Raw genomic sequence first — 26940 nt, 5'->3', positions numbered from 1 at the left:
GAGGGGATATTGCAGCAGAAATAATTATATGGGTAAATACAGTATTTTTGGTTAACTGAAATACTCTTATTTCCATTCAGTCATAACTGGCTTTCAGTTGTCAAGACAAACTCATATACTTCAGTTAGCTCTGAACTTGTACACCGCTATCTCTATATTTACATATGCAGATTCTACTCCAAACAAAAAGTAATATTAATAGACAGGAAATGTTGTGCACGACTAAAATTCTTTACACAGAAGTGATTTTGTACCATAAAGGAATTAAAATGCAATGACCACACAGCTTGGTACACTAAAAGATTACAGACATTGTTAAGGTATCAGGTTGGTTAGTATTATCTATAAACATCGAACTGCAATTAGATTTAGATGGAAAAAAGTGCTGCATGCAGTTAAGCACTAATACACAGGAGGAGGTGAAAAACAAACAGGGAGAAGAGTCTTAGTAGGGTTCTGAGAGTTGCCCAATAACCTCTGGGTAATTGGACCTACTCCAACCTAAGTGTTTTGGGAATTATCAATAGCCCTTCTGGCACAAATATTGGGAGCAGAGGGAAGAGACTTGGAGCAGAGTAGCTCCTTCTCCCATGGAGAAATGAGGAAAACTTGAAGGGCAAGCAAAAGCTTGAATTAGTGAGAATCTAAAATTTGGAATTAGAGACCCTACTTGGGCACTGCCTAACTTAAGTCTTCCTTCAACTATGGAAGTGCATATTAGAAACACGATAACAGTCTCTTTGCCCCATCCTGTCCTCTTCTGGCCCTACTGCACTTCCAATTCGATAAAATTCCAATTAACGACATATTACTTACCCTGGAGAAGGAACGGGAGTTGGTTCAGGCATATTAGGTGCAGCTATAGTAGTCGTATTCTCAGATAGACTCTTATTTCCTGTTTGGGTATGAAGGGATGGAGTTAGTTAACTATTTCTGTGACCGGCAGACCTCTGAACTTCCAGAAAGTCAGACTCTTTAACCACTCTACACAATAAACCAGTAGGGTCATCCCAAATTCCCATGTGAGGTGCGGGAGTTCCTATATGATCTACTTCCATTCTGCCGCTCCTGATGAGGTGTGGCAGGAAGCTGGGAAGAGGAAGAGGGTGGGGCCGGTTTGCCTGCATGGTTGACACTGCTCTCCCAGACTTCTCTACACTGGCTCTCTCCAACAAGCTCCCCCCACCGCCACAGCTGGCTCCCACCCGAGGTCGTAAGGAGAGGCTTAGACTAGTCGTTTTATCAAGAGACAAACTCAAAACCAAATAGTACCTTCTGCTTCAACAAGGTCTTCAGTTTTGGCTCCTAGAATGTTAGCGGCAATGTTGACCATATTCAGAATGGCATCTAAACAGAACACAATAGATCAGCAAAAAGATACTGCACCTACAAAAACCTGTCAGAAATTAGCACTGTAGCTTGTAGTCTACTTTTACTAATTACAATGGCCTTCTGTTTTGAGATTAGTTTTTAAAACCACCTCTTTGGTCAAGACAGCCCATAAGACACTTTAATAAAATGGCTTTTTCAAAAATTCAGCTGAACAAATAAAAATGCCCAGTTTTGTATTTAAAAAATTCTACTTTATAACCTTGGTAGCACCATGACAAAATAAATAGGGAAACCCTACCCTGCACTTGAAAAAGCTATTTGAAAATGACTTTACGCTAGGCTCTAAAAAAACTTTAAATCCAATGGGAAGTTTTAAACCTACGTTTTCCTTTGAAGTGTTTCAAGGAAGTAGCTTTTCGAATAAAACAAAAACTCCACATGGCCCAAAAGTCACGTCCCTCTGGAGAGGCCCATATAGCTGATGCTTGGGCTAGTCAAGTTTTTAGTTCCAGTGAGGAGGACGGACTACTGAGAGGTCTAAAACTCTGTTGCACAAAAGAGAGTGCCGATGCAGCTGCCCTTAACAGGAGCCACTATCCCCAAGGCTAGAGAAGCCTTCCAATGGGGGGAAGATGGACAAGAGACCACCCTAGCAAGTCAACCACAATCCCATTCAGGATTCTCTAATGCTCCAAACCAATCCATGGACCTCCCAACACCAAGATGCATCAACCCCACTGCCACCCTGGAACATGTATAATTTATTTTAGCTGTTTGTACTTTCAATTATTAATTCAGCTACTTTGATCTGTCTGTAGAGCGTCCTGCTGCTTCCGTAACTTTTAATAATTTTGTCAGTTCTCCCCACTAGGACTGCATGGTCCTGGAGGGCAGAGAACTTGCTTCCGTTGTACTCTCCTGGGCCCTTACTATATAGTAGTGTTTAGCATGCAGAAGCTGCTCAATGAATACCACTGATGGATCGGCTGAGTGGACCAGTAGGTTCAGGATCCTGGGTGTTAACCCAAGTACCTGGAGGTCTCCAGCCGGTGCTTGATTTATAAAGGAATGAGGGGGGAGGGGGAAGAGAAAGAGTCGAAGGCTCCTATTAGGTGTTCCAGACGTGAAACATGAAACAGAATTCAGAGGTTCCCTGGCTGAATCCCTGGCCCACTCTGACTCCAGTGACTCCAAAGATCTATCTGGTCTCAAACCAGCCCTGGGTGAGGGATGCCTCAAGCCTGGGTGTACCAGTAGGGCTCTGTACAAAAATATCAACCCCCGCCTAGATCAGGAGCAAAAAACCCAAAGCCCAATAAATCCAGAAAGTCTGATCCCTGCTCACTCGAGTTATCTGAACTTCTGAATGGGCATCAGTGTCATAACACCGCATTTGTGCTACAATATAATACATAATAGCTTGCGAAAAATGTTTGCACTGCATTGCACACAATAATAGAGGAAGTCTATGAGATAATGGTTTGGTTTATGAAGGTCTGGACTGTCCTTTTGAAAATTTTACCAATGAAGCAGTTATTTTCCAAGCATATTGTTTTTTCTCCACTATTGGTCAAATTTAAGATATGATATTAAGATATGATACAGTAAATAAAACATAACACTCTATATCACTTTGAACTAAAAGCCTAATACCCTAGACTTAAATATAACTTAGAAAAACACTTATCCTTGCAAAAATTTACAGTGACCAGAATGCTACCCTCACTCCTGCTTTATATTTCATGTTTCACTGGGCTTTTTTTCCAAGGGAAAGTAAAACAAATCTACCAGTTCGGTGTGGGATCATGGAATGCCTGACTGAGCAGATATAAGATGACTAGCCTATCTGAATAGCCGGACTATGTTCGTTGTGGGAGTAACAAATGGGCAATTCATGCCTCTAACCAGCCAGATGCAGAAAAGTCTTTCAGATATTTTTCCCAAAATATAAATCTGCCATATTCACCGAGACCTTGAGAACCCACACCATTGGGTGAGCAATTTACAGGAGATATCATCACAGATACCAGAAGCGGCATGGTCCAGTGAATGAAGCCCGGGCCTGGGAGTCGGAAGGACCCGGGTTCTAGTCCTGGCTCCTCCACTTGTCTGTTGTGTGTCCTGGGGGAAGTCACTTCACTTCTCTGGGCCTCAGTTACCTCATCTATAAAATGGGGATTTACGACTATGTGGGACAGGGAGTATGTCCAACCTGATTTTCTTGTATCTATTCCAGTGCTTAGTACAGTCCCTGGCACATCGTAAGGACTTAAATACCATAATATGTGTGTGTGTGTGTGTGTGTGTGTGTGTGTGTGTGTGTGTAAGATATACCATGACAGAAGTTTTTTTTAATGTGGTATAGCTAGTTAGAATGGACAGACTGATCCTTGGCAACCCTAGAATGTCTATCAAATCTCTTTCTGGGCCTGGTACTAAACCAGAGGGGCTCAAAGTTGAGCTTCTCCTAGGGCACTGTAAATACTCTACATGATGTAGGTACCACCTATTCTGTTTGAGCAACAGCGAGACTTGCTTTAGACAAGGGGTCCAGACTGCTCATGCCATTGGTAGCACTTCTCTGGCACTGATGAGGCTGCCACTTGAGTGAAAGCAAAGAGGGCAGGTGGAGCCAGGGCCCAATTTTCCATTCCGGGGACTGCTCTTCCATCACACTCCCCATTAAGCAAGTGGCAATGGGTCCAAAAGATTCATTTTAAGATGACTGTACTCTCAAATTCTGGGCTCCTGCACTCTTCAGAACCTCCCTCGGGATTCCTTAATACAAAGAAAAATGTGCACCTCACCACCATGGGGAGAGAAGCCTTCAAAGTTTTGACTTGTCAGGGAAAGCACTGTCATACTCTTGGTTAGTATTTCATTTTGAGATTGAGGACAGAACAGCCAGAAAAATAATAAAAGACAAAATTCTCTAGGGGAAAACACATCCCATATACCCTGAATCTGCAGTAGATCTACAACCCTCGTGGGAGGGAAAAAATATCAAAACAATACTCACTTGTAGCAGAGCCAAGGAGATTCTTGGAAGATTTATCTTCCCCTGTATTGTAATCCAAAGGATAATCTGTTTAAAGAGTAAAATTTACATTTTTTATTACACCAAGTTAAACTGTGCTCATAAACAAGTTACTTTCTAGAAGTAAAAAGGCACTTGGGAATGGACAGTACCTTCCAGGGAAGTCTCATGGGTAATATTTAATGCACTATGACTGTAGCAATGAAAGAGAGCATCAGCTATCCCAAGTATCCAACTGACCAAGCAAGATCTAGCTGGCCATTTCAGTCAGGCTAATGAAATCTAAAAAATTAGCCTACTATGGAAAAAATTCTCAATTTTTCATTACTACTGAAGCCCTTCTCTGCTCCAACAGATGCTTTCGAGGCCAGACGCATTCTCCTGCTTTTTCCTTGGCCATTCTGCCCCCCCCACACCAAAGTGCTCTGCACAATGTGGACTCCCACATTGGAATAAATGTGTGCACAGAAACAACCATCAAGGACAGAGAGTCACTTTACTGATTTTATAGAAGATAAGATGTTACAAAATAAAGTCTCGAAGCTTGCAAACTCAAGGCTGAGAGATTCTCAGAATGCTTCTGATTATGGAAATTTAGAGAAATTTTTAGATGCTTGTGCACCTTATGAAAAACTGATAAATTAAAACACTGGGGCTTGCCCTTGGTCTAGTAGGAAGATCACATCTCTGGGAATCAGGAAACCTGAACCAATTGTGCAAGCACAGGAGTGCTTGTTGAGGCTAAATTACTGGTGGTGAAGGTTTCTGACAAAGAACCACCCAGGGTGTGCCACAAGGAGGACAGACTGCAGGAATACTGAAAATCAGCTGGCGAAGTTCACAGTGGCTACCAAGCAACTGTGTCCTGGTCTACAGCATTCCCACAGAGCTTCGGCCTTATGTTTAGTTCTTTCGGCCATAAATGGCTTTTGTACATAAAGAACTTTTGAGTACATTTTCGCAGTGTGCTGCCCTGCTACTCATCTGTTGCTTTAGATTGGGCCTGGGTTCTAATCCCAGCTCTGCCACTTGGCTGCCGTGTGACCTTGGGCAAGGCACCTAAACTTCTCTGTACCTCAGTTACCTCATCTGTAAAATGGAAACTAGATCCTACTCCCTCCTACTTAAACTGGGAGCCCTATGTAGGACAGGGACTGTCTCCAAACAGATTATCTTGTATCTACCCTAGCGCTCAGTACAGTGCACAGAGCACGCACAACAACAACAACAATGATGATGATGATGACAACAACAACAATGTAGAATTGAGGTACGGCATCCCCATCTCATTCTAAAAAAGTGAAGGCCCCAGAAACAGAAGTGAAGGGTGAACGTTTGAGGAGCTTCAGTAGGGCTAGGGTTTCCCGAATCATCTAAAGACCCATTTTAGGCAAAGACCAATTAAATTAAGAAGAGACACATATCCTCTTTGTGGATGTGGAACATGTCTGCTAACTCTTGCTGTACTGTATTCTCTCCCAAGCACTTAGTACAGTCCTCTGCACACAGTGAGCTCTCCATGAAGCAATTAACGCAGTTAATAGCCTCCATTTGCCGAAAAGTCACTCACCATAGTCCTCATCAAATAATTCTTGACGTTCTGACTGGTACTGGGAATCGGCAATTTCCTCATATTCCTCAACCATGCTAGTGCCAAACACTCTGTAAATAAACCATTTAATGAACAATTCTCAAAATGCAAAAGAAACCTGAAGATTTTTTTCCCCTCAGCCCCACCCCATTCTCTTCCCAGTACAATGCAAACAGTCCTAAAATTAACCTACTAGTTTTGGTCACTTTCACTTGCATTTATTCTTTTCAGTTCTAAAATACTCAGATTTCCTGTTTTTAAAATGTTTTACTTCCATTGCTAATGCTGAAATTCCAAATCCGTCACAAAGGTTTGTAGTTCAACCAATAAAGAAAATAGTATTGCCATTCTGAGATGCTTCCCTTAATTTATCTGATTAATCAAGAGAAAAACATCTGAAGATGCTAACTATATATGCAAACTTGTTCTCATGAAATCTGCTAGTTTTCAAAATTGTGCTCTTACCAAATGACAATCTTAAGTTTCTCCACCTAAAACATTTCTCAGGAACAGATAATGAGAAGTTTATTTAAACTACTTAGCTGGGGAAACATTTCTAAAGGCTGAAAACGCCATTACTATCAAAAAAAGGCTGTTTTTCAATGAAATGATTACCTTATAAGGCTTAATGGACAAAAGTGTTCTGATCCAAAGTGTGATACCAGCTCTACCTAAAGAGTGAACGTATTTAAAATGGAAACATAATTAGGCTCAATTCAAAATAAACATCCAGGCTTTGTCTTGCACATTTGCTCTAGATGAAGTACAACTGCCCCAAAAAGGGTTATAAAGTTTATATTGGCCATGCATTAATATGCGAAGCTGCAGAATGTACCAAGCCCTGCGCATTTAACATTCCCAATTAGAAGGTTGCTAACCTTTATGTACTTGATGAACATCTGAAGCAAGAAAAAGGAAAGAAAAAAATAGATATCAGTACAAACTCTAGTTTACATGCCACAAGCAATTTCAGATAATTTTTAAATTACATTTAAAAGTATAGAGAGAAATAAGATGAGTGGATAACATTGTAGTAGTCTTGCCATTTAGGTAAGAATCAAGCTTTACTTAAAAACCATTTTCTCTTGTGTTAGAACCTATAAAACATGCATCTAAATGCTTACATAACTAAGCTTGGTTTTCTAGACTGGATTTCTAGTTCAATTTCCATGAAGTTCACTGTACTAATATTTGAGGTCTGGTTATTACCAGACAAAAATAAGTGTGAAAATAAAAATACTCCTTGAGAGGGAATTGAAATAGTATCTGCAGAAGCTATCTACTCTACAGGTATTCTAAATGAGGCAAAGCCCAGCAAGACCAAGCATGAACTTAGATTCCTTTAGACGATTTCTAGGTAAAATTCAGTTTCTTTCAAAAAGGTCTATCATTTTCACTAAACTCAAGTGACGTTATCAATAACTGGGAACACACAGGGAAAATGGATCTTGGTTACCTCTGGAATTCAAATGCTTTCTTAAAAGCAGTTACAGTAGACTTCAGTTTTTTCCCTCAACTCGGGGAAGGGCAAGTGAAAGAGATAAGGCAGGACACAGACCACTATAGACAAATTCAGATTACTAATAATTAACAACCTAGTTTGCTTTTAAGGGTGTAAAATTAGCAAGGCATTGACCCCAAAGAATCTTGCCTTTTTACCCATGAACTTAGTGAGCACTCTAAGTTATATATTTTTTCCATAATAAAAACGAGCTCATTAACTGGTCAAAGAGTTCTACGGTGGAACTTCCACATCCTTGGAAAAACAGCCCCCAAATTAAATATTATGGATTTTTTAAGAAAATGAAAACTGCTCCTGAATATTGCTGACCTGTCGCTAGTCAATCTCTATAATTTATTTTGGACACGATTTAACAGTTTTAAACCAAGACAAAGAATACTACAAGTTTACCCTTTTGCAGATGCCACAAATGTAGGCTACAAGATGACAGAGCAAAATTCCGGAAAACTATTGTTAGCTAAATGTAAATCACCTCTCAATTACCGAGGAAAATAAGGTCTAGAAGAAAGCAATCAACTCTACAGCCAGAGCTGTATATTAAGTGAAAAAGGACTTAATTTTGTTTTCACATTCAGCTTGAGCTGCAGTACTACATACAGGAGTGCAGGAGGGAAGAATACACAGAATTTAAAACAAATAACAAAGTCGACCTGTTGGTAATTTAGAATTTGGCTACAGAATGTGATTTTTTTTAATTGATGCAGTAAGGGAAAAGAGAAGACAAATTCTATGTATATATTTGCCCAGAGAAAATGCACCATGAATTTGATCGCTGCACATAATAAAATATATGAAAGTGAAATGGTACTAACAACACTGAAAGGTAAGTTTTGAAAATTCCTGTGAGGACCGATTTAGCTCTCTAGGAATTTACCCTCACTTTCTTAAAACTTGGAATTGACTGGGTCTACAATATTTCAACAAAAATCTAAACCCTTAAATCAAAAATAAAATTTTAAAAATCCATTATAGAATTCAATGTCAAATAAGGCCTCATAAATTTATGAGCTGGTATGGGCTTTGGCTCCGTAGCAACCTAATTAAATAATTCAAATGTATAAGTCAGGGAAGGTTACCATTCTTCAGCAGCAATTCTAAATCTCAAAGGATTTGGAGCTACAACTGTAGAGCTCCAAGTTTCAGGTTTCAAGGCATTAAAAAATAGATCTGACATTTTGTAGTAGTGTAAAATATTAAAAGATCAGACAAGAATGCAGCTGCTAGTTTGTGGATATTCTCTAAGCTTCTGTTCTGGAGAAATTCTAGGGCTCTGTTATGAAATAAGTCACTAGGTAATCTTAAAATACGCAGGAGTACTGAAAGCGGGTAGACCACCCGATGAACAAACTCTTACGTGATTGAATTTTGGTCATTTACTCAGAGGTTTCAAAGTTAATCGATTCTGACTTTCCCAATTCAATTTGCCTTCTACTGGGCTATGACGAGAAGCAGTGTGCCCTAGTGGAAAGAGCATGGGCCTGAGTTCTAATTTTGGGTCCAGCACTTGTCTTGTGTGACCTTGGGCAAGTCACAACTTCTCTGATCCTCAGTTCCCTCATCTGCAAAATGGGGATTCCGTACCTGTTCTCCCTCCTACTTAGACTATGAGCCCCATGTGGGACCTGATTATCTTATATCTACCCCAGTGCTTTGGACAGTGCTTGGCTCATAGTAAGCACAAAATACCACAATTATTATCACTTTTCCAGAACAGGAATCTTCAAATATTTGATTCATAGATGTTTCGTGTCTGCCACAAGCTCTTTGGCTACTGGGCAATTTTTAAAAATTTCATCTGTTCTTATACATAAATTTAAATTATATAGAGTTCAGGGCTATACAACAATCAGGTGTTACCTTGACATATTTAGCATACATCTGCTCATCTAAAGGGAAGCTTTGGACATTTCTTTCATCTCTACCATGAAAAGTGCCTAGTTTAATCCATTTATTTGTTGGATATCTGGAAAACAAAAAATATGCTTATAAAAGGAAAAATACAGACAAGTAGGTCAGTGGTTCCTTCACGAAGTATTTGTCCTCCCTTAAAAATTTTCTGTTTTAAAATATGAAATGCTTTCACCACCCCCGGTACACTAGGACAATATTATGGAAGGGATGCACCCAGGGCAAGTTCTTTGGGATCAGCTATCTTGTGTCCACCACAACTAGAGGGAAAATAGAAACTCCAGGACCAAACTGTACAGGCAGATGTGGCAAACAAGGTCTAGGTTCCACTCTCAGATCCTGCACTGACAGTGAATAAATTTTAGGACTGAAGTTTGGTCAATCAGTGCTGCAAGCAACTAGACTTCAGACTACACTTTCTAGCTACCTGACACCCTTTCCAAGGATAGTCTGAAATAGAGGTAAAAATGGAAACATTGCAGCCTCTAGTTTAAGGCATTGATTCATAACCCGGGCAATTTATAGCCAAGGTCAGTTGCCCCAGTCTCCTAAATTGAAGGACAAATAATCCTTTCAGGAAGTAACTGAAAAGAAGCTTTCTCTATTTGTATTTGGAAGTTTACATTTCTGGATACCACAGGCAAACTCTTCAGCATCTTAAAAAAAATAATAACAGGGCTGGACAAACTGGATGTGGGTACTTCAGCTACAACTTCAAGTGGTGACCTCATACTGCCCTTGCCGGCATCCTCTACAAAAGCCCTTACACCACTGCAAGGTCAAATGGCTCAACAGTGGGGTAATATGGCTTAGGACACTGAACTACTTTCAGAGAAATGGGTGAGATGGAGGCAAAGTCAAGCAATCAATCAATCCATCTGAGAATTTATTGGGAGCCTGAGTCATCTCTGGAGAACTGATGGCAGGACTGGGAGTTTTAAAACTGCACAATCACCTAAGAAGAGACTCTCTGAGGTAAAAGCACACTTCTGCTTGGTTTCTGGATTGTGGAAAGTTTGTGTGTGAGGAGGGGGAAAAAAAAAAGAAACCAAAAGACACCTACTATACTCATCTGAGTTTTTTGGATCATTGTAAATACGTTTTTCAAGTTCCAAAGTGGGCAGGAAAATTAAGGTTGGGCTGTGAAATTTTTGTTATGGAATTCAAATTCTAATTACTTTTCATAAATTGTGAGTCCCTCGAGGGAGAGGGTCTGTGTCCAATTCCCACCTGAATACACCTCAGTGCTTAAGTACAGTCCTTTACACCCAGTAGTATTATTAATACTACTTTTCATTATCATTCCAGGTGCCAAAGTTCATGATTTGGGAGAGTATAAGAATTTAATATTAGAACATACCTGTCACTAATAGAAACCAGAAAATCTTTAGGTGTAGATGAAAATAATTCATAATTTGCGATGTCAAGCTGCTTTACTTGAATTGGTTCACAAAGTTCAATAACAAACCTTTAAAAAGAATATACAATATATGTAAGTTTGAACCAAAGTTAATCTTCTAAGAATGGAGAATCACTTAAACCTGACAATGTTAGTATGTTGAATTTAATTCCCAACAGCAGTCAAAATGCACATTTTTCAAGTCCTTTTTTTGATATCCTTAAAATTTCTCACAAAATTAAGGAAATGGAAGTTTGCCAAAAAATTTGTAATCTCAATCAATACTGAAGGGCAGACTATTAAGCACTTTCCAAGAATTCCATTTCTTGAGGACAAATTTAATACTGCCCCAAGGGGAAAAAAAAATCCCTCAACTTAATTTTTGTTTGAAAAATCTTTTTAACCTAAGAGTCGTGACTACTGGCTACTGAGAACAAAGAATATTATAAAGGTGCACTTCAAAGTGTGCAAATCGCCAAAGAGTATCCTTCCAACAAACCCAACAGACCAGAGCAACTGGAGGCCAGGTGGTGGCCCAGGGCCTTCCCTGCCTGAGCAACACTGTGTAGTGGGTAGAGTACAGGCCTGGGAGCCAAAAGGTCATGGGTTCTAATCCCGGCTCTGCCACTTGCCTGCTGTGTGGCCTCGAGCAAGCCACTTTTACTTCTCTGTAACTCAGTTACCTCATCTGCAAAATGGGGATTAAGACTGTGAGCACCATGTGGGACAGAGACTGTGTTCAACCCGATTTGCTCGCATTCACCCCAGCACTTAGTACAGTGTCTGGCATATAGTAAGCATGTAAATACCACAATTATTATTATTATTTTTATTGGACGCACTCTCCGGGGCCAGGAAAACCACTTCTCTAGGCAGGCTCAGTGATTACCCAGGCCTGGACTGGGTGCTCTCCCTTGGCTTTCAAGCTCCCCTAGACGCTGAGGGGTGCTGCCTCCTGGCAGGAACCCCAATCCCAGCTAGGATTTGCAGGGGCGGGGGGACGAGAAAGAGATTCCGCAGTGGAGCTGGGGCCAGGCCCGAGAGGGTGCCCCACATTGTGAGGTGACGATCTCAGGTCCTGAAAGCCCCAGGTGCTTCTGAGCTACACCAAGCTGGCTAACCTCCCTGGAAACACGGCACAGCTGGGGGAATGCTCGAACACACATGATTCAAGAAATCAAAAATTACGGCAATTTCTTTATGTCTGTCCCTGAAAAGAAAAAAATAAGCGTCTCCTCTTTGGAATTCTTAATTTCAGAAAACAAAGGTTCTTAAGGACATCGAAAGAACTCCAACAGGCTGATGGTTGAACCCTGCAGGGTTCCACAGAGCAATCTTTGAGATTAGAAGATGACCCCACTGACAGTGAGGGCCCTCCCCAGGATACTCAGGTTTGGGTGCGATCGATAATCCACTCCACCCATTGTCACGAGTCATCTATTGGTCTCGGTGGCCTGTGGAGTTTCCTTCAGGGCCCCATGTCTCTCTGAAACGCACCCCTCCAATCACTCACATAAAGAGTGTGCTACTCGTACATATTGGGACACGGTCGAGACAGCACAGTTTTCACATTGATCCCTGGATCAGTGAGAGTCAGGGACTAATGAGTAGCGAGAAACCAAACATACTAAGATGAGAAAAGTTTTCATGAGGAAAGAAAAATATCACATAGAGGATTACCGCAGATGGTCAGCTGGCTAGTCCCAGCAGCTCCCTTTGAGCACTAATCTTTAAAGGGATCCTAAAGGCAGAATTACAAGTTACTGTTGCTGTCCCTTACTAACTGTTTGAGAGAAGCACAGAAGTGCAAAACGAGCTACACATTTCATTTTGTTGACACAACATTTTTTGCAAAAACAAATAGAACAAAGAGGTGTGTATGCTTGAAGAAAAACGTGTTTGTTCTAGTACACTGGAGAACTGTTCAGAAACAGTCCCTCCTAGTGAAAACTGTGCCCTCTTGGCAAGCCCAATGTCTGCTTTGGTCATCTGCCACATATGTGCCTCTTTTCAAGTTAATACTTTTTATGTGTTTAATACAATCTGTGCAGCCAAAAGTTTTCAGAAGCCTCTCTGACATGTCTGCATATTTGTCCAGCTTAGTTTTTCATTTGAAAAAAGAAGAACCAGTATCCACCTATCTCCTGTTACGTCTGCTATGCAAAAGGCCTTTAACAGTGAACAAAAAGGATCCCAAAAGAAAACTGGCCCCTGTCAGGCAGTATTTCAAGTCAATAATGTCAGTAAACAAATCACCAACCCCATAGGCTCCCCAGTGAAAACATGTATTTCATTTCTGGGATGCTATGGTCACTTTTGGTTTTTTCCTAGTTTTCAGGGTCAAAACCAGATCTTTGCCTCCTATGCCATTTCTTCAAGCTATTACTCTATCTTTGCTCAAAATCCCATACAATTTTATCTTTAAACTGTGACAGGCTCCAAGATTTCTCTCAACTGGCACCTGGAACTTGCTTTTAACTATATCAAGCCATATGCTCCAAATAAATACCACCCATAGGCACCTTGTATGTGGGGGTGGAGGCAGTGGCTCCAAGAGGATAGCAGATGAAGCTCTCATGGAGGTCCCCCTACCCCAGCCCCAAAGCAGTCCCCCAGCACCAAAGCTCAGGCTGCATGGTCCCACACCAGCTGACACCTGCGAAACCCAGCCTGAAATAGCCACATGTCACAAGGTCAAGGGGGTCCAAGACTCAATACAGCCCAGAGGCGCCAGAGGGACAAATAGTCTGGCAGTCCAGGGACATACGTACAGACAGAAGCAGGAATCTCAGACTGGCAGGGCCAGAAGCAATTAGGGCTTTCAGTCACTGTCAGGCTAGAGGGCACTAGGCAAAGGAGGAGGTAAAGGGGATAGGAAGGGGGGTGGTGAGTAGAACACGAACAAGTGGGAACCCCACAACAGGACAGAGATGAGGGACATCATCTGAATTTACAGGGTGGCTTCTGTGTACAGGACACTGTAATGGGTATTTGGGAATATACAAGTAGAAGGTAGAAGACAGTACCCACTCACAAGGAGCTTACAAGTTAGTGGGGAAAGACAGGTAGTTCTACAGTGTAAAAACATAATAATAGTAATAAAAACCTATAAACAATTGGTACAAATGAGAGAAAAAAGAAAAAAGTGCTAAGTGTGCTTCATGAGTGAATATGACAAGGGACATAGGGATTCGTCAAGGATGCATCCTGGAGGAGGTGGCTTTTTAGGAGGGCTTCAAAGGTGGGCAGGGACATGAGGAAAGGGTCAGGGCAGGGGCAGAAGGAGAGGCAGGGGGAGAGGAGGAAGAAATGTGCACAAAGAGGGAGGGAGGAGTAAAGGTTTAGGATGAGAAAAATGATTCATTGAAAGAGAGAAAGGAGAAACTAGGATAGGGAGAGTGGGCTAAGATATGGATGAGAGAACGTAGAGAACAGGCCAGGGAATCATGATTAGGCCTTTAATAGTAGGCCATAACTTCCACAAGAGTTTGGGGCAGCCCAGCTTTTTCCAGGTGGCTTGTCAGGTAGGCTATGGCTTCTCAGGCAGGCTATGGCTTCTCATTAGGAAACCCCACCTCAGACACTATGGGTAGCTCAAGGGCCACCCTAGGTTTGGCTGGTCATGGGAGATCACCACACGCATACTCATCATCAGCATTTATCGGGCACCTTCGGTGTACCAAACACTGGGCTTTGTGCTTGGGAATAGACAGAAAAGTAAATGATCCTTGTCCTCTGGTTACAATCCAAAAAGGAGACTGCAACCATGGGAATGGAGGTTGGATGAGTTGACACACTACCCACTGTTGAGTGAAATGTTATCACTGTGAAGACATTAAAGATACTTCTCCAATACAACTGAATCCCATTTTTTGCGGAGGGTCTCCCCCTTCTTCCCCACTCAATTTCCCTATCCTCAACTATAGCCCAAAGTGACTATAATTAGCACGTATACTATAAGGTGCATGTTTCTTACCAAATTTTTGTGCTGCATGGATTCAACATATACAAGTCCATATTTTCAATAAGAATAGCAGATGTGCTCTGCAAAAAAAGATGGGGAAAAGGAATCAATCCTTTTAATCCACAAGGAAATTAAAGAATGAGCACATAAAATAACTTTTTTCTGAATAGTTCTGTATCCCTCCCATATTTTTAGCTTTTAAAAACAGTCAACTTTTACAAAACGTACAAATTCTTAGAGGGATTAACAGGGCCAGTACTATGAAAAGCTCTTATTCCCAAAACCATACAGTGATTTCAGAAAAGAGTGTGGATCTACACTAGACCTTGCTCTTAAAGAATCTGCTTTAGAGTACTTACACTTTAAAAGGTAATCACTAAAATCTTATATGTGTTTTTAATGAATAAGCAACCACCTTTTAAATCAATAGGCTCTTAATTTTTGAGGGCTTTGAAGAATATGCAAAGAAACAGGTAATTAAAAGTGAAAATGGTGTGAAAATCCCTTTAAAGAACTAATCTGAATATTTGGACTTTAATTTCATAAACATCTACCGGAACTCTCCCTATAACCATCTCCTAAACTTATTGTTCATAAAACTTAATTGCTTGGAAAACACCCAAGTAATTACAGTTTCCTCAATTCACAGATAAAGTTACCTTGGCCTCTGGATTAGCTGCCAAGATTTTGGCACCACATTCCACTGAAGCATAATTATTCCGGTTTTTCTGGACCTTTTTGGTGGAATGCTGGCCCCCATTAGAAGATGGATGCATTGACTGACCTGCGGATAAACCTTATTATAAACATATTTATATAGCAATTGTCAGAAACACCCACCACTCCTTAAACCTAGACACACCCCAACTTCTGGATTTTTCAAAGCAGAACTAATACTTATCTATTTCAGACTAGGAATGCTAGGGGAAAAGAAAAAACTATCCATATATTACAAGCAGCTCATCCTTAACTGCTTTAAAATTCCACCATTATTAATACAGTTCTTGGCTGCCTATCTAAATTATTTACTTTGTTAATATGAGAGCAATGTAATTTCCACACAGTAGGGAGCTCTCTATGAGAATAGGCTTTACTTTTACATTTTGATGCTTGGAAATGATGCTAAGATCCAGAATAAAACCACAGGAAGAAGAACATCCACCTTTTTACTTGCTATTAAAGCCTTTCTAATCTAGCAGTTGGTTTAGCAGAATAATTCACCATACCCAGCAAGCTCAGGAAGTACAAAGAACGGTTCTGACAACTGAATAGGCAAAAGGTACTGACTGGCAAAAGCTTCGAATAAAAGGACATGCAGCTGTAACTGATTACCAAATAATGAATTTACAAAACTGTGGTGGGCTGCAATGATTAATTTTACCTAGTTGAAGACATTAACCTTTCTAAAACAGCCTGAAATGCATATCCAGGAGGACTGCAGGGGAAGAAGGCAAGTGAATAACAAACAAATCCTCTAGGTTCAAGCCTCCATTTTATTAAGATAGTCCTGGAGAGCAGCCAAGCCAATCTCAATAAAAAACGATAGCAACAACATCCCAGCTAGCCTTATACCGAGTTTTTATTCCCCTGAAAACAGAAAAATGTATCATTGAACAGGCACGGTTTTGCCATATTTTAAAAAATAAGTATTTTCTGATTTCATGACAGCAAAATACAAAAGTGGTGGCAGCAAGTTTTTCATTTCACTGCTTAAGAAAATATGGTGTGTAAAAAAAGGCCTATATTTATCCCATATGAATTAGTCAGGGAGCTTTACTTACTCTTTTCTTTCTCTACTTCCATAACTTTCTTTTTCCACTCATCAAACGTCGGGATGTCTCCTGGATCCTTGGGACTTACTACAGAGGTAGGGTCAATTTCCACTGCTTTCTTATAATTTGCTCTCTGAAGAAAAAGGAGACATTTTATACAAATTTAGTCTCAACTTTCAGAGAATTAATTATCAAGTGGATTAAATGTAAATCATGCAAATCCTTCAATAAGGTTGAATGCAAGGTCCTGCATGTCCTTTTTTTAAAACTGACAAAAAGGGAAAAGTCCTCAGGCTAGTTCAAGATTTAATTTCTTGGCCAACAATTAACACCCTCTACCATGGACATGACAGGAACAACTGCATTCCTTAGATAGGTAGAAATGAAATCAACAATGGGCTGCAAAGGACGAGCCTTAAATTATAGTCACAGACAGTGAAAGGAAATAATTCTGAAGCACCGATTTTAAAGTCCATATTTGAATTGTGTGTTCAAATGTATAGATTGTCATCCCAAACAATATTTTACCTTTAATTCATCAAAAAAAAACCCAATGTCACTTAGGTCAAAGGACAGATGACAGAAAAATCTCTCACAGCAGGTGTACTAAAAATGCTACCGAATGCAGAGGTGGGGAAAACTGACTGGCATTAGCAACCATGTTTCCACCCATGGCAGCCCCAGGCTGCAGCCCTTGGGCACCGGTGGATCGGGCGGTGGCCCTGGGCATGGCTGCTCTTGGCTACCCAGAGTGAAGGGGTTGCTGACAGCAGCTACCAGCAGGCTTAGAGAAGTTAGGATGCACACCAGGTGACAGGGTATTTGAGAAACCCTCTACGCCTGACAGAAGTTGGTTAAGAGACCCTTGGGCTCCAGATCACTCTAGAGATCTAGAGAATCTAGAGAAGCAGCGTGGCGCAGTGGAAAGAACACGGGCTTTGGAGTCAGGGCTCATGAGTTCGAATCCCAGCTCTGCCACTTGTCAGCTGTGTGACTGTGGGCAAGTCACTTAACTTCTCTGTGCCTCAGTTCCCTCATCTGTAAAATGGGGATTAAGACTGTGAGCCCCACGTGGGACAACCTGATTCCCCTGTGTTTACCCCAGCGCTTAGAACAGTGCTCTGCACATAGTAAGCGCTTAACAAGTACCAACATTATTATTATTATTACTAGAGAGTCCCTTGGACCATATGATAGTACTGCTTCAGGGGAACACTGAGATACCTGTATGCCAGGGGTCTTCCTGGCCTGCTCTGTGCCCCACTACACCCTGACCACTCTGACTCCCCAGGTTTCCACGCTACTACCTAAAGGCACCTGGCAGGTTCGCTAAACCTGCTGAGGAAACCCAGTGACCCTCATCTAAGTGGGCATTCAGGTAAGAGCTTCGCAAGTCCGAAAATCCAGCCTCCTGAACTGGCCCAACCTGATTCACGTTCATGGATTTGGGGGGAGACTTAGGTCATGATTGACTGTACCCCGAATCTTGACAGGACTTACTTGTTGGGACAGCACAGATGCTTCGTTAAAGGGACCGTGGCTCTGGCTGCATGCCCCCTCTAGGTGCGGGGAGCAGCCTGTATCTGAACACAGTGGGGGAATTGCATGCAAATGCAACTTCGAGTCCCAGATGCCCCGCCCCACAAAGAAAATGACAATCCCCTCCCATTACTTGGTGACTTGGAAAATATACCAGATCCTGCTACTCTGAAACCCAACATCTTTCAGTAGAAGTACGATCGATTAATTTTATGAGACTGAAGAAGGAATGAATACTAGAATCTCGCTCACACCCCAGTGGGTACGGTCAGTGTCCCTGACCACGGCCTGTGAAGTCGGGCCCTGGGACACCGTCCAGCTGGCCTGAGCCCATGCAGGGCTCTCTAACTCATGATAACGTCCACATACTCATCAGACAGAAAACAAGGCCCTGGTAATTCACCAACCTACCAGTGGGCTTTCACACACATTTATATGGTTTTTTTTACATATCTACCTTTGTGGGGTGTACCTTTATACACTTTTTGTTAACCTTCACAGACCATTTAGACGACAACTTGGTCTGGTCGGTTCACCTTTCAAAACAGTATCATTCCAAATATTTTAGAACATTACATCCATTTCAGAGATTACATATCACTTTACTATATGCATTTAACAGTCAGGGACACTGACCGTACCCACTGGGGTGTGAGCGAGATTCTAGTATTCATTCCTTCTTCAATCTCATAAAATTAATCGATCGTACTTCTACTGAAAGAAGATGTTGGGTTTCAGAGTAGCAGGATCTGGTATATTTTCCAAGTCACCAAGTAATGGGAGCAGCGTGGCTCAGTGGAAAGAGCACGGGCTTTGAAGTCAGAGATCATGGGTTCGAATCCTGGCTCTGCCACTTGTCAGTTTTGTGGCTGTGGGCAAGTCACTTAACTTCTCTGTGCCTCAGTTACCTCATCTGTAAAATGGGGATGAAGACTGTGGGCCCCACGTGGGACAACCTGATTCCCCCGTGTCTACCGCAGCGCTTAGAACAGTGCTCGGCACATAGTAAGCGCTTAACAAATACCAACATTATTATTATTACTGATTTAAGTTGCACATACCTCTCTTTTTAAGTTATCTGAAGTATTCAGAGGAGATTTCTGATCTTCGGCTCCTTGTGCACCTTCCGAAACTCTGGATTCAAATTCTGATTTAGTTATCTTTCCTTTGCCATGTGAAGAAGAAGCATTTTCTATATGTTGCCCCACAAGACTAAACGAGAGAGAAACAGTTGAAGACACACTGGTAAAACCTCAGACTCCCTGTAGAGGTGGTAAATTCCCCATCAGTTCTGACCAAACCTTGAGCAAATCAACAAGTCTTTTGGACAAGTTAGCAAAAGAAGTTCCATCTCAAACACTCACCTTTCTGGGGGACTGACGAAGGAGGAGGATTTAACCTGAGGGTCCGTCTCAGGAGTCCCTCCAATATCACAATCAGTTTCTGAATGCTCAACATCAATTGAGCTGGCTACAGAAGCTTCAGCACCTGAATTTTCTATTTCACTAAATGAAGAGAAAATAGACTCGTTTCACCTGTCTGAGCAATAGTTTTCCATTCTAAAGAGAGTTAGAAATAGAATATTACAGTAGATGGCAAACACGATCCTGGTACGCTGCTCTATCCTATGCTTCACTTTGTATAGAGTAAAACAACTCAATCATACTACTTGATCCACCTGATAAACTGCTATACCCTGAGTGAAGTTTTCTTGGATCTCATCAAAATAACCTATGAATATGGAATAGAGCAAACACGAGGTAAAAATAGGTCCTAAGTGAGTTTCGGAAAGAACTGATTATAATGCACCATATCCCAACTGAATATGAAATGTCTTTGATGTACATTAACAGACTGGAAAAAAACCCAACCAAGAAACAAAACAAAATACTGGCATCCCTGACCAAACACAATTCAGGAGGCAGCTGCCAAAGGTGAGGTTAAGAAAAGTTGAATGACTCTCCAGAGGACCAATTTACGGGGAGCAGCAAAGGCCTTATGCTTCAACAACATGAAGTCCCTCGTGTTGGTATTTGTTAAGCGCTTACTATGTGCCAAGCACTGTTCTAAGCGCTGGGGTAGACATAGGGGAATCAGGTTGTCCCACGTGGGGCTCACAGTCTTAATCCCCATTTTACAGATGAGGGAACTGAGGCACAGAGAAGTTAAGTGACTTGCCCACAGTCACACAGCCAAGTGGCAGAGCTGGGATTCGAACTCATGAGCCCTGACTCCAAAGCCCGTGCTCTTTCCACTGAGCCACGCTGCACTCCAAGCACTCGTGTTGTACCAAGGGCTTAATAAATACCATTATTACTACTACTGAGCAGTCTCCTACCCTCACACTTTTCCCATCTACGCTTTTTAATTCTTTAAATTATTTTATTCTGCCCTCACTTTTGTGCACCCCTGGTGGAGCAGTCTCAAACAATGTGAAATACCACTGGACTAATGAGAGACCATTATTGTAGATGGACCAGACTTATGGACAGCAACTAGGGAAAAGGTTTTTCTCCTAGAGCAAAGCCTTCACAGAGAACAGGATTCCAAGAGGAAGGAATGAAACTGAATCTGAGGTGCAAAATTATAATGGCTACGAGGACTGATTTTGTGGCCTGGGAATGTGTCTGTTATACTCCTGTGTTGTACTCTCCCAAGCGCTTAGTACAGTGCTCTGCACACAGTAACTGCTTAGTAAATATGACTGACTGATGTGGAAAGGAGTTAGTGGTCATGCACCAGTTTTTTGTTGTTTTTTTTTTTAACTATGCTCCACCCAGGTACTCTGCCGATCAATTGCATTTATTGAGGGCTTACTGTGCGCAGAACACTTAGTACAGTGTTCTTAGTACAGTGTTCTGCGCACAGTAAGCCCTCAATAAATATCACTGAAAAACTTTGGAAAATGTAGGAAGGTCTATAAAATATTTTTGTTACTCATCCATTCGTCTTTATAGCTCTCTCATCTTCATCCAGTTAGGTTGTCAAGGTATGCTATCTACCTATGCTACTGTGCTTTCCTAAGTGTTGAATGCAAAATGCAAAGTGTTTAATACTCTACACAGGTAGACATTCCATAAATACACTGACTGATGGGTCTGGATCTGGATCCCCTCAGAAAATATCATAAATCCCTTGAAGGTTAGGATTGCATTTAACATCTTTTATATGATTTCCCAAGTAGCAAATGCAATTCTCACTACTGCTTGAAGAAACATGTAATATACAAAATAATGCACCATTTGATTCAGCACTACAAAGCCTTCAAATTATCTCCCTTCCCCCTACATTTCCCATGAACTATTTTAAAAGATGCAAATGAATTAAAACTTCAATACTTTCTTTCCCTTTTGTTTCCAGTGTAAGACTGAAGATACTTGACTCAAATATGCTTCTTTGGAAAACTTTTAAAATTTGATTAAACCCTTTGAGAGTAAATATCTAACACACCTAATAAAAATGGACAAGTTGAGAAACCCAGCTGAACTGAAAATGAGACAACTTTAAGGTAAAGAGAGAACTCAGAAGATATACAGGGAAATATGGGACCCCCAAAAGGATCCATTTAAGAAGACAGATGCATAAATGCTTCAAGTGGTACTTTATAGAACTAACCAACATGGCATCTGCAATGGTAACCCAGCTGCAGAGAAGATGATACACAAAAGGATCCCCCTAGAATTAGGATCTTTGGAGCACCCGTTTTTAAATCACACTACGGGCAGGACCACCAGGTTTCCCTTCTTCCAGCCCTACCCATTAAAGATAGGGTGAGGTAGGGTGCCAACACCAGGCCTGGGATACAAGAATTCCTAGCCCTCTGGGGAAAACTCTGAATTTCTTTGTTAAAAAAACTTTAGGAGACTTTCTGGAAAAAAAAAGTACCCCAAACATTATATGTGGGTGGGTGTAACAGACATGCTAGATCAGGAGCTGTAGCAAGGCATATAATAAAACAGGCTTCTACTTTAAAGAAACAATAGATTTCTTTAACTTGAGCAGAATCCCATTTTACTTCCCATAGTACAAAAAAGTCAGGGAGATTCTTTCTAAATAAAACCCGAACAACTAAGGAAATAAATGAAAAGCCTCCCTCTTAGACTGTGAGCCCCATGCAGGACAGGGAAGGTTTCCAACCTACCGCAGCATTTGAACAGTGTAAGAAACACACAGTAAGTGCTTAACAAATACCTTTCCAAACAAACAAAAAATCCTTATCATAAAAATAAAGACTAAAGATCATTTTTGTACACAGGAACACGCTATACATTATTACTTGTTCTGTGTCCCACAGGCTCTAAAGTCATTCAAATTTAGTGATAACCTCTTCAAATATTAGAACAAAATTAAATAGCTTACTTAGGCTGTGAGATTGGAGTCATTTGTGAGGTAGATGAACTGGAAATATTTTCAACACTTTCAGTGTCTGCAGCTATGCTAGAAGAATCTTCACTTAGGTCAACCGAAGGGAATGTCTCAACTGCAGATGGATTTAGCAGATTTGATTGTGTACTCTATTAAAAAGAGTAGTACAGATCAAAATAAATAGGAAATGTACAAATGCATAAATCTGATTCTCCTCCTGTTCTTCAATTTCTGCTCAGAAACAAAACACATTTATCTCCAAAATAAGTTCTTTCAACTAAGATCATCTCATTTATTCTTAGAGGCTTATTTCTTTTTCCTTTGAGGGTAGCAGGGGCAGGGGCAGGAATTGTTTTTCTGAGGTGAGGAACGTTAAATACTACACTGTTGCACATTCAGCCACATATTTGTCTGTTGTTGTTCCCAAGCACCTAGAGTGCTTTGCACACAGCAGGAACTCAATAAATGCCACAAATGATCGCCCAGCGCTTACATACAGTTTAGTTAGTTTGAGCATCTTTTGTGTACTTCCTATTTTTGCTTCATTTTCTGTGTTCTTATTTTAGGTCTGCTTATTTCCCTCCATTAGAGTGAAATATTTTCTTTTTGTGTCTCTTTCAAAACTCCTCAAGGCCTATTAGATTTCATTCTACAGAGCAGCCACCAAACCCTGTGGATGGTGATAACAGTGTTTCTCTAACGACCTCAATTCCATTATTAGTCCTCAGGTTTCTGCTCTGATTCTGAGAACCCTGGTTTTTTATTTCACCAAGAGTATGGAAGTGCCTTTGGTGAAATCAGTGACTCCTTCCATCCCTATGCCCTGCCCTCGAGCCTCTTCTCCCCCTCCCACCCACCTCCAAACAAATGCCAGAAAACACTGTTCTGTAACAAATTCAAAGTGGCTTCATTTGTCCTACAAACTGTCTTTGAAATTAGACACCAGCAGAGTAGCCTATGAAACTATGCAAAATTTGGATACATTAAGTATAATAATATGAACAGGAACTTGTAGGAGGATTAGAGTTAGCACATGCCTACAAACCCTAAGAGAAGGAGCAGAAAGTTTCAAAATCTCCACCTTCTTAAAAATAATACTTCTGGAAGTTCTATGGCCTTCTGAATTTGCCTAGGTTGATGAAGATGAAGAACCAAGAGAAACTTAGCATTTGATCAAAAGCCTGAAAGTGGCACAATACCCAAAATTAAAGCAACAGGACTTTCCTGGTCATCAGCGACGCAATCATCTCCAAAATGATCTCCTGGGGGATTTGCTGTGTTTGATACTGAATCCTTAGGTAGTGTGGATTCACTCAATCTTCCTGCTTCCTCCTATATGGCAATGGAGGGGGAAAAAAAGACTGAAGCATTTCTCTCTATTAAAACATCCTTAAAGCAACCTTTTGAGAATACCACATCTTCTGTGCTGAGCAACTCAAAGTAGCCAAAAGAAGTCCATTTTTTTGGCTCATTTAAAATGAATTTTTCTCATCTTCTCTCATCAGCCTCTTCGCACTATGTGCCAGAAATTCTCTGAAGTTGTGCCAAGCTTGGCAAAGGGAGAGAAATATCATTTAATAGGGCTGGAAGAAAACACCCTTCAAGTCCAATGGTGCTAGAAGCACATCCTTTCCACAAAACACACATTACATAGGAAATAATGTAGATTTAAGAAGGGGGACAAAGCATTTAGAGGAAAAAAGGACATCCAATAAAGTTGTGACACCTGTGATAACAAGGAAGCAACTTTCAGAATGTCTATCTTATGAGGTGATGGTTAAATCCTAACCGTTCATCAACAGTGATTGACTCTCCTGCCCTTCCTCCCTCTTCCACACCACCGCTCTAGACAGTCGCTTCACATACTCTCCAGGAAGAAGCTATCTCATTTTTTGCAAAGCAGCCAACACCAACGAGGCAAGTGGGAACGTGAGCAAATTGTCTCTCTCAAAAGAAGCTTGCACAACTCAGATCATTTCAAGTGAGACTGAAAGTGTTACAGATGGGCCTCTAGACTGGGAGCTCCTTGTGGGTAGGGAACTACCCACTTTACTGGAGTGTTCCCTCCCAAGCACCTACTACAGTGCTTGGCATAGTAAGCGTGCAAATATCAAGACTAAGTTTGTGGTGTTGTACTCTCCCATGCACTCAGTACAGTCCTCTGCACACTATAAGCACTTGATAAATATGAATGACTGATTGATGGAAAGTTTGTGTATTAAATTGTATTAGGTTTAAAGATGACAAAACCTTTTGGGGAAGTTATTCACACAGAGATGTCATGCAGTTGTACCTTTTTTTGAATAGGTTCTTCTTCATTCGGACAGTTGTCATCTTGAGTGTAATATGATGTGGCTGAAGGACTCTCTTTACAGCAAACTTGCCAGCTTGGAAGCCTGGAAGGACACAGAAAAAATGGAGGAAAACACTCATGTATTAAACAATGAATTGTATTCTTTTTTGAATATGAAGTTGTTTTCTGTCCTTTCCATACAAAATATTACCAGTTTAACGCTCTAGCACCAGCTGGCTCACCACGTCTCAATCTTGTCTATCTTGCCACCATCTCTTTCCCCCCACTTTGGCTTGGAACTCCCTCGCACTTCATATACACCACTCTCCCCACCTTCAAAGCCTTATTAAGGTCATATCTCTTCCAAAAGGCTTTCCCCGAGTAAGCTGTCTTTTCCCCTCTCCCTTCTGTGTCATCTATGCACTTGGTCTGTTCCCTTTGGGCACTTGATATTCAGCCTAGAAAATGTAAAAAATCTTATCTCAACGTGCCTCTGTCCTATTACCTCCTAATTCTACAACACACCATTAGGTTGAACAAGGTTGACAAGTAAATGGGCAGAGGCAGTAATTCAAGTTACATTCCAATGTGCCAGTTTGGACAGGCTAAACAATATATCATTTCGGAAAGCTATTCTGCATAAATATGCAGATTTCCCAAAGGCACAATGTTATACATATCAGAGGACACAATCAGGCTCTACATACTCAATTATTTATAGGCACTAGATTATTATTGCTGATGCTTAAAATGCACTTATTCTTGAGCCTTCTGGCACACACATAAAGAATACTTAAAACTATTACCTAGAACTAGCACGTTCCAATTCCTCCTAACTACCCATGTTCAATAAGGCACAAAGATGAATAATAATAATTATGGTATTTGTTAAGTGCTTACTATGTGCCAAGCACTATTCTAAGCGCTAGAGTAGATACAAGGTATTCAAGGTGCCCCACGTGGGGCTCACCCAGCGTCACACAGCAGACAAGTGGCAGAGCCGGGATTAGAACCCATGTTGTCTGGCTCCCAAGCCCGTGCTCTTTCCATTAAGCCACGCTGCTTTGTTGCAGATGAAAGAGATGTATACAGAATGCACGCTTATCTAGCCACCACATTTCAATATTCCCAACTGGTATAAATTGCTGGAAGAAGAAACTGAATTCAGTTTGGAAAGTTGAATATATCCTGCTTCACCACTTCAAAGATGGTTTCTTCTCTCTCTCTCTCTCTCTCTCTCTCTCTCTCTCTCTCACACTCACACACACACACACACACACACCCCAACCCTATGTTCTGTGGACAAGGGGGATGACTATTGCAGTTTATTGCCTCTAAAGTCTATGAATCACCCCTTCTGTCTGAACTAGGATGGAGTAGGATTTAAAAAATTGGGCCCGGACAATAGCTCTAGTCAATGTGTGTGTGTCCTTTACCAAAAGAATTTCGGTTGTGGGTGACAGAATGCCATCTTAATTTACAAGCACCAAATTTAAAGAAAGTACTTTTCATCTTTAGAAATAGTTTCATCAGACTGACCACCTCTGATCCGAAGCTGACTGTAGCGTGAAGCTCTCCTTGTGTCCACAAGTGTTCATCATCAAAGAGAACAAAAGGAAATACATTTGGTGAAGGGTACTGTCAATTCTTCGCAGAAACAATGGAACAAGATAGGGGTTGTGGGGAGCAGGAAAAAATGAAAAAGAAGAGACACTGACACAGTGATGGATGGAGAGACCTCACACTCACTCACCAGGTAACAGTTTCCCTTTGGACAGAGGCAGCCACAGAAGAGAGAGACAGCCTACACTGCCACATCTTCAACTCTGCTGAGCAGCCCAATTCTCTGTCCCAGGTTTCCAGCATTGAGGATGGGAGGGAGCGAGAGAGGAAGTGACAGGGAGACAGCACCTGCAAACAGATTGGCACCCAGAACCCTAAGGAGCAGAGACGGAAGCAGTCCCTTCACACTAGAGCAGGGGCCAGGCTCTGGCTGGCCGAGGCGAAGAATGGGTACCTCTCCTGCTTCCCTGCTGCCACAAGCTCTCCTCCGGGTCTCACTGGATTTCCCGCAGGCTGTAAGGGGCTCAGGGGCCACGCGTTTGATGTACCTGGTCTCGGAGAATCCTCTGAATATTCCCCACCTACAGAGTCAGAAGGAGTCCTAGATATTGTGGGTCCCCTAAAGTGTTTTGTCTTTAGTTGGAAACTGGATTAA

At 41.3% G+C, this 26940-nt stretch overlaps 1 protein-coding gene across 7 annotated transcripts in view; it reads right to left on the bottom strand.

Moving 5' to 3' along the window:
* SUCO (SUN domain containing ossification factor) overlaps window positions 1-26940 on the bottom strand; it is an 87091-nt gene that overhangs the window by 12874 nt on the left and 47277 nt on the right. For 3 of the 7 annotated variants that reach the window (XM_029081464.2, XM_029081462.2, XM_029081467.2), the window contains exons 2-17: window positions 24723-24825; window positions 23654-23761; window positions 22424-22578; window positions 19429-19569; window positions 19126-19276; window positions 16535-16658; window positions 15413-15549; window positions 14766-14833; window positions 10751-10858; window positions 9340-9445; window positions 6839-6859; window positions 6576-6631; window positions 5940-6031; window positions 4352-4417; window positions 1273-1347; window positions 817-895 (exon numbers count right to left, since the gene is read on the bottom strand). In XM_029081464.2, the coding sequence (XP_028937297.1) occupies window positions 817-895; window positions 1273-1347; window positions 4352-4417; window positions 5940-6031; window positions 6576-6631; window positions 6839-6859; window positions 9340-9445; window positions 10751-10858; window positions 14766-14833; window positions 15413-15549; window positions 16535-16658; window positions 19126-19276; window positions 19429-19569; window positions 22424-22578; window positions 23654-23761; window positions 24723-24825 (1590 nt within the window). The remainder of the gene's footprint in view (window positions 1-816; window positions 896-1272; window positions 1348-4351; window positions 4418-5939; window positions 6032-6575; window positions 6632-6838; window positions 6860-9339; window positions 9446-10750; window positions 10859-14765; window positions 14834-15412; window positions 15550-16534; window positions 16659-19125; window positions 19277-19428; window positions 19570-22423; window positions 22579-23653; window positions 23762-24722; window positions 24826-26940) is intronic. The other 4 variants (XM_029081463.2, XM_029081465.2, XM_029081466.2 and 1 more) reach the window with 4 other exon arrangements.

The sequence above is a fragment of the Ornithorhynchus anatinus genome, chromosome 16, assembly GCF_004115215.2.
Source record: "Ornithorhynchus anatinus isolate Pmale09 chromosome 16, mOrnAna1.pri.v4, whole genome shotgun sequence".
NCBI classification, from domain to species: Eukaryota; Metazoa; Chordata; class Mammalia; order Monotremata; family Ornithorhynchidae; genus Ornithorhynchus; species Ornithorhynchus anatinus.
This window is presented reverse-complemented; position numbering and strand designations above follow the sequence as displayed.